This window comes from Aptenodytes patagonicus, chromosome 3 (assembly GCF_965638725.1).
Source record: "Aptenodytes patagonicus chromosome 3, bAptPat1.pri.cur, whole genome shotgun sequence".
NCBI lineage: Eukaryota > Metazoa > Chordata > Aves > Sphenisciformes > Spheniscidae > Aptenodytes > Aptenodytes patagonicus.
Window position 1 is genome coordinate 111,647,451 of NC_134951.1, and position 8,472 is coordinate 111,655,922.

The following is an 8,472-nucleotide window of genomic DNA, read 5'->3' on the forward strand; positions in this document are numbered from 1 at the left end:
TATTTGCCACAGAATTGTTCTTTCTTCACAGCACTTTGCTCCATCCCAAATGACTATATCCTTCTCCCCTAGCACCACTAGTAAGAAAAGGCCTTAACTACAAGAAATGCATGTAAACTTACGCACTGCCATCTTCTTCATTTTTTAGGTTGTCAGTGTGAACTCTCTTGTCAGTTTCAAAAGGACAGAATGTCAGCTTTAGAGAAGAATGGAACAATAGTAACTTTAGCAGATAAAATAAGCACATATTATGAGAGAAAACTACGTGCATTACATTAATCTCCCTCCTGGGTTAAGGAATATTCACTACCCAGCTGTATTACAGAACTTGCCAGAGGGCAAGTAAGTGCTATCAGAATACTCTGGGACAAATTCCACTTAACCAGGTTTCCAATTTGAAAGTGAAACTGCATAGTTCTTACCACCCTGCAAAATTTCAGTTTTCTTGTCACCGAGTATGTTGTGTTCACTTATAATTCTTTTTATGTGAAAACTCAGTTATGGTCTACTACTTTACTATAAACTATGCTGGAGAAATTTCACAGGGATGATACATAAATCTGAAAGTCTGTTAGTCGTGAACTATTCTAACTTTTTTAGGAACTTATTTTTACACCACTATGGAAGATTCCAAAAACAATTTTGCAATGTTTACTGTTATTATCCCTTATAAATTAAGTTGCAGACTGAAAGCTGCATGAAGTCAGTGTTAAATCAGTCAGGAGCAAGTTTACATCTTTATTTTAAGTATAGGGCTGGAAATGAAAGAACTATGGGCGGCGATAGTTACAGTGCAATTTGAAAACAACCAGTTCAGCAAAATTGGAAAGAAGAGGAATGGAAGCATGAGGCAACCACTCTTTGAAACTTTCACATTTCTAGCAGTTCACCAGCACTACAGAAAACATGAAGCTCCCTATTTGATGAAAAACCAAAACATCCCCTACTTGCACCAAACTTAGGTAAATACAAACCTTGGGGGCAAGGTCAGCACAGCAGAAACCTATTACCTTCCCAAATACACACACTGTGTGTCTGCTTCACCTGCCAAGCAGACACCATAACAATGATACTGCTGGCAAGGGTCTGCAGTATAGCACAATCCTAAGTGAAACTGAGTCACACGCTCTATTCTAGTATCTGTTACAGGTGAAGCAACAGACCTGTCAAATCTTTCTGATGCCACTGTAGGCAATATAAAGGTGGCAGAGATGAAAAATTCATTTTTCATACTTTACATTAATTTCTTGAAACACATGGTCCCTTCCCTAGAAGATGGGTAAGGCAAAAGGAGGAACAGTAACTTAAACACTGTCCATTCTACTGAAGAGGGAAATTTGATTCAATAAGCAATAAAACGTTGCTAATTATTAATTACGGTTGTCTCAGTTGGCCCATGACTTGTATTAATCAGACTCTAATGCAGTACAGCGTACATGACTGAGCTGTACCAAATTGAGAGTGTCAGTTCTATCCTTAATTTACGATGATCCTTCATAAATCTGTTCGGTTAACACAATGACACTGGCCACATAGGCATATTAACCAATTTTTCTCTTGACAGTTGTTGGGAGTTGTAAGAAAGACCCACACAGAGTAGTCAGAAGCAAGATTTCAACTATAAGTCACCTCTCTCCGAGAATCTTCTGATATAGGAATAGTTGGTATGTTCATGAACTTGCATGGTGATGCACAAAACAGTGTCACCAAAAATATGTCTACCCTGTTGTGTGCACATTTATTGAAATTACTAAATGCCCTCGTTTTAGCTTGGTGTGTATTTACAGTTTGTAAGAAGACATATCAAGATAGCATGTAGACACATTTTACATTGAATTAATTTCCACTTCTGTAACACTCAAGTACCTTGTGCATGAATCCATATATATAGCAACACATGTATCTTTTTAATCTATACCTAAGTTTTTATCTAATCCTCCTGTGCACTGAAAACAACATCCACACAAACCCTATGCAGATGTATAGGTCTGTATGTATGCAAGCATATATTTTCATAGTCTTCCTCTACAAGTTGTTTTCATCTACTGACACACAATACAGGGTCTTTGAGCTCTTCCCTCTGCATTTATCAGTGCCCCCTAGATGCAATGTGCATGCCCTAACCCCCCCCAGTCCTTCAGAGGTGCTCACACTGTATGCTGTACATGCTATGAATACATAAGCCCTCTTTCCCCCCTAGGACGACAGAAGGGACAGGAGCACTGGGCTACTCACCCCTTCCCCGGGGCAGGACGCTCCTTCCACCGCACCGCCCTCACCCCCACAGGCAGGGCAGGCTGTCAGGTGTGCCCCGCACACTCGCGCCCTCCCCTCCCCGCCCGGCTCCCCGTTCCCGCGCCCCCGCCCCGCACCCCGCCCGCCCGCCCGGCAGGTAACGCGCGGCCAGCCCCGCCGCCTCACCCGGGCGGGGCGGGGGGGGGGGGGGGCAGCCCCAGCACCCCCGAGGGCAACGGGGATCGCACCCTCGGGAGGGAGCTCCTCGTCCGCTGCCCTCCCCGCGCCACCGGCTGGGCCGGGGCCTCGCCCGGGAGGGGCGGCGGCGGTGGGGCGGCGGCGGCGGCGGGGGGGGGGGGGGGGCGGGCCGGCCCGGTTGCCAGGGAGGAGGCTCGGGCTCCGGCCCCGCACAGCGCCCACGACGAGGGAGGGAGGCGGGCCGGCGGCGGGGCGCGGCGCGGGTGTCCCGCCAGGGGAGGGAGGAGGGGGCGAGGGGGCGGCAGTGCCGGGAGGACGGCGGCGGCGGGGGCACGGGTCGCTACTCACTCTCGTCAGGCAGCTGATCGAGCTCCGCCATCTTGAACGAGCCGCGCCGCTTTTTCAAAGGCTGCCTGGCGCGGTGCATTCTGGGGGAGGAGACGGGGCCTTGCGCGAGGCGGCGCTGCCGCGCGGGGACGGCGCTCGCGGGCCAGGCGCGCGGCGGGCGCGTGCGCGGGGTGGGGGGGGGGCAACGGGCGTTCGCCGCCCTGCAGAGCCGCCGGCTGCGGGGAAGGGGCGGCGGGCTAATCATCCCGCACTCCCGGGGCGTTTGTGGATAGGAAAGGGGCTTCGCCCCGATCCGCTTCGGTGCGAGGGAGAGGGGGACAGTGCCTGTGACAGAAACCGTACGCTCCACCCGCGGGCCTCCTGGATCCTGGCAGGATGAGGGGGAACGGGCAACTGGGGGTCCAGGGGTGGTAGGGTCACCGCAAGTAGCCGTCCCAGCATAGTGTCTTTAAACAATCCCTATATTATATCCATCTTCCTTCATCAAATAATTTTTTGCTAAACTGTACTTACTTTCTTTGTCTCCGCTTTTCACTGTTAGCTGCCCCATGCCTAACCAAGATGATTGCAAAGGTGAGACTTCAGGAGGAGTAAGTGATAAGAGTAAAAAACCCAGCATAATCAGTCCTGGCCCTGTAGTCATGGTCTATGGCACTCTTCCTTAAGAGTCTACTGAAATGCGCACCAAGTCCTGAAGGTCAAGGTTTCACTTACTCTCTCCCAGTGTGAGGGAGAGAGCCAACATACCACTGACAATGGATGGTTGCTGCCCAAAAAACTCCTTGTCTTGGTCTGCCCTCTAATGCAGTCCCCAACCATCACAGCTGAAAGCTTTCTGCAAGCAGCAGAGACGGTTTCCTTGTATAGTCCCCCTTGCGTCTCTGCACCACAGTGAATTTTAAAGCTTCTGCATCAAGAAATCTAAGCATGGTGATATTACCCTAAACCACAAGCACCTTAAATGCTTATGGACCAGACTCTGTGTGTGTGTGTTGGGCTTTGACAACAGTACCTACTGCTACTTATACCAACCAAATTTATTTTTTTTAATACAAATTTAAGTTCAAAATAAATTAATAGTATATCTTAGCCAAGGCTACGTCAGTGTCACATCTTAAACATATTGCCAACAGCAGCATGGCGCAATGCAAAATGGACGCTACGCCTGTTTGTTTGCATCTCCTTCAGGTGAAACTAAGGACACTGCAAAACACAGAAAAGTTGTATCTTGGGACATGGAATAGAGTTTTTAACTTGTGTTCTTTATTTGCTAATGAACTCAGATGACTAGGTGCTCTAGCAGATTGAGAGGGGCAGGATATAGGTCATGTTATTAAACAATTTAAAAAAAAAAAATCAATGCTGCCCTTGTGCTTAAGAGGAAAAAAGTGAGTTACTCAGTTTGTTTCTTCTCTTAGAAAAATCCTTTAGAAATTGCCACAGGGCTTTCTATGTACATTGTAGCAGAGGTTTGGGTTTTTTTTGGTTGGTTTTTTTGTTTGTTTGTTTTTTTAAATGGTAAAAAGAAAAGACAAAACCTAGCATGCATTTCCACCCCCTTTTTCAGGTCATTTTGAAGGCTGTTAAAACAGCCTTTCTTCCCCTTAGCCCCCAAAGGGCCTAAGACACTTAAGCGAGAGCTTTCCATACTGCACAGCACAAAACAAAGCAACTACAGTAGAGAGATGCAAAGCAGCGTAGGCATAACACTAAATAAACTAATAACAAAAAGCAACAAAATAGTAATCTCTGCTATTTCAAAGGCAAAAAATACACAACATTAAACCCTGTACAGTTTCCCCATTAATAAAACACTTCCACTACCCAAAAGGCCTGGCAGGGACCAGACCTTCCAGGCTCAGGTAAACAATAATGTGTGAATGACACTAACACTTTTTCTGTATTTCAGCTAGGCTCCCCTTGTTCCACGGGTTGTATGTTAATGCTCAACTAAGCGTGGCGACACTGAGACTTCCACAGTTGACAGGAGGCACTGATCGCCAGCGAGATTCTTACTGCTGTGCATTGTAAACCTTGTCATCAGGTCTCGCTGTGCTGAAAGCAGCGGTTGCCCCATGCTACCCTGATGCAAGAGCTTTCACCGAGGCAAGGGATTTTCAGGGGAGGGAAGAAAAGTTTTCTACAACACAATCACACTTTGCAACAGTCCTCAGAGCCTGAATTTCTAGAAGGGAAAGAAGAAAGCAAAAAGCCCAATGCCTTTCAGGGCTTCTTTGTACATTGTGATAAAACTAGAAAGCAGATGAAAAAGCTAAGAGAGATTTCTCCCCACCCCCAACACCTCCTGCCAGGTCAGAAGGCAGAGTTCAGCTCCCAACAGCATGACGCTGGGTATTCCTTCGTTTCATTCCAACAGACGCATTTGGAAAATATTTAGAAAGCTATTACCATTCACTGTGCTGAAAGGGCAAGAATCAACACTGTATTATGAGGATTCCTGCTATAAAAGACCTTTTACATCTTGCCCTTTTATGAATGCTGCCTGTCTCTATGCGCCGGTTTTTCATTTCTCCTGTGCATGCTGTTTCCAAGTCACACAAACGCAACCCTGTTTAACAAAGCCGTAGCCAGTGCCATTTGGCAGTATGCAGACAAATACACAGTTTTCAGTGCGTCCTTTTACCATTCTGGCAAATTTGCGTTTGCACTTGGGTGACGTGGAAATGACACAACTAGTCTGACTGACAGGGACAGTGACCGAGAACAGCTGTGCTCATGGCTAACAACCTGCCATTAGGTACTGCTGACTCACCTGCCTTGCATAGGTGGAGGGAGATCTTTAAACTGGCTTCACTCATGCCATTCACTTTCCAGAGGGTCACGTTAGGCAACTGCTCTTAATGGTGTGTGCTGAAACGCTACAGAAAGCACTTCCGTGCTCCCATTTCTCCTTAATTACTGCAGATTATATTAAGACATGGGTTACACCACCTACTAATTGATGCATTCAGTCTTGTCAGCACAGTGCAGGTAGTGCTACGTCCCGGGGACAGGAGACAGCTAGGAATGTCATTTTCTCACCTCCCCTAGGCAGGCACTGGTAGTAGGAAGAAAAGCACAGACAGCTGGCAGAAGAGTGTGCTCTGCAGTCACTGAAGCATGTTCTTGTAAAGTCTGAGTCCTGCTGCATTAATCATGTTATGAAATTAGAATTTGTAACAAAGGGGCGGGGGAAGCAGTAGCTTCCCTTTTCAGTTGTTGGGAAGCCATTCCTTCTTCTCGCCTTCAGACTGTACTTGCATACCTCGCTTTCTGTGAAGCGACCCGCAATGCCCGCTGGCTCGCATGCTACCTTCACACTGGAACAAATGAAAACCAGCAAGTCATCTTGACAGGGATCTACAACTGCATTTCTTCTCATAGGTGCCACTGCATCTCCAAAACGATCATTTCTGGAGAAGTAGCCTGGCATTTATTTGAAAGTAAAAGGACACACAAGCTCCTGGTCAGATGCATGTACTCTGTAACAGTGGAAACTTATTTTTTTTTGGCCTAACAGAAGGAATGAGAGTATAATGGACTAAGTTAGGGGCCTCCCCACATATATAAAAGCAATCTAAGCAAAATACTAAGTGGGATATAAATTGGCCACAAAAACACTTCAGCAGAAAACTATGTCCCCGGAACTCAGAGAGGGAGGTCTGGAACAGTCTTCCAGAAAGAAGGCTGAAGCAAGGACCTCAGTAGTTACAAACACTGCATGACTCATTTTAGAACCCGAGTACAACTCTATGGTATTGAGAAAGTTTGATGTGCCCAGAGGTCTGGGCTTTTTTGGGCTTTTTTTCCTTTCCTCTGATTAGAAACAGAAGGGGGGGGTTGCACGAAAGGCTGTACCAACTGATTTCAGATTGTTTTATGGCTAAAGTATGGGGTTGGGTGACCTGTGCTGTACTTTTTTCTCAGCCACTTCATTCCTGCATGAACTTGGGCAAGTCACAAACAAGTTACACTGATTGCCAATCAGTAAGCCTAGGCTGGCTTCCTTCAGTTTACCCAATTCATATAAACTGCATGGACTAGCTTAACATTTGCGAGCCATTGTACAACAAGAGCCTCCAGCCACGCTGAACAAGGATAAAATGGTTAAATATTTATACATTGCTGCTTTTTATAGTTCAACATTTAGATCAGAAGTTGTTCCTCAACATCCCTCCTCTGAAAAAAGCAGAGGATGTCATGAGACCCAATGTCTTGACAACTCGTTCCTTTCAAGTAGTTTTGACAGAAATGGGACTACCTATTCATCCAGCTCTGCTTCGTGCACATACTCCAAAAGTAATGCCTTCAGTGGTTGTCACTGAGCTGCTCTTCTCAGCCTGGCCCCAGGGAGAGGCCGTCTGTATGCTGGGTCACAGCAGCACCAGCACCTGCTTTCAGGAGAGGCAGGGCTGCTTTGCAGTCGGACGAGCTGGCAGCAGAAGCAGCACCCTGAATTCACATTAGATTCCACTGCAGGACAGTCACACCAGGGGTCTCTTATGGTCCCCAAAGGGCATCCACTGCCTCTTCAGAAAGTCCTGTCCCACTGTATCTTTTACTGCTGTATTTGCGAGGCTAGAGACAGCTTGCGATATACTTGCTTGTGCTGCAACTGTAACTCAGCACTACATACACATCGTAAAATGCTTCTTGTGCTACATAGCGCTTACGGCCATATCTTAGGGCAGGACAAGAGGTCTTAGAGCAAAAGGGAACTCTGAGCCACCTCTGGTACAGGTGACAGAGGGAACATTGAAAGCATCGACCTTTAATTCCTGGTCTCAAACTGAGCTGGTTTTTTTAGGGGGAAGAAAAAAAAAATCTACCTCACAACTAAACTGAACCATCTCTCATGTTCTCTTTCAGAGACTGACAAGATTATACCTAAGTCTTAAATGACTGACCAAAAGTTTCTGTTGGAAGTGAAACAATGATTAGCCACTGGTTAAGCTACTGAAGAACCAGAAGACAAGGGCCACTCTCTTCACTTCCTCTCAAATCCACGAGCACCAACCTCAACTGATTCCGTGTTCAACTGTCCTCAAGTCATATGACTTACCCAGTCCTTCTGCATTTCCTTCTCTCCCCATCAGCAGCTGCTCTGTTTTCCATCTATCACTCCTCATCCTCCTCTCCTTCACAGATCCTGGGAACAGCTGCACTGTAAGCAACCACTTTGGCTTGGAGCTCCTCTTTCAAAGGCACCGGGGCATCACAACATTTTAGGAAATGGATCTGTATTTTCCATGCAGGTTACCGAAGACTGAAGCTGCAACCATCAGAATGAGCTTGAACTGCCCCTTCTTGGGAAGGGAACTGTCACAGTGGAGGAGATACTGAATGCACTACCCATGCAGAGCTGTCCCTGGGGATCAGCCAACTTGCTGTAATAGCTCAGGGAAATAAGTAATTTTTGAAGAGAAAGGACTGGTGTTGCACTATAAGTCAAGTACTCCATATTGCTCAATGACTTACTGAAAGTGAGTTAGTTTAAGAGAAGTAACAAACATCACTGAACATTGAAATTATTAGTTTATATTGATGTTTCAAGACAGGGAATTCAAGACTACCCACAGAGTGGCAATATATCTCACTCCAGGTCATGATGAGTAAAGTCTGAACCCAAACTCAACTTACGGCTTTGTTGGGACTTGAGTCTACAACAACCAACTTACATCACGTTGAAGG

The 8,472-nt window shown here is 46.4% G+C and overlaps 1 protein-coding gene across 1 annotated transcript in view; it reads right to left on the reverse strand.

The window, feature by feature from the left end:
- Nucleotides 1-2,860, reverse strand: part of LIN9 (lin-9 DREAM MuvB core complex component) — a 39,148-nt gene extending 36,288 nt beyond the window's left edge. The window contains exon 1 of the mRNA XM_076334677.1: nucleotides 2,782-2,860. Coding sequence (XP_076190792.1) covers nucleotides 2,782-2,860 — 79 coding nt within the window. The remainder of the gene's footprint in view (nucleotides 1-2,781) is intronic.
- Between the last annotated feature and the right edge of the window lie 5,612 nt (nucleotides 2,861-8,472).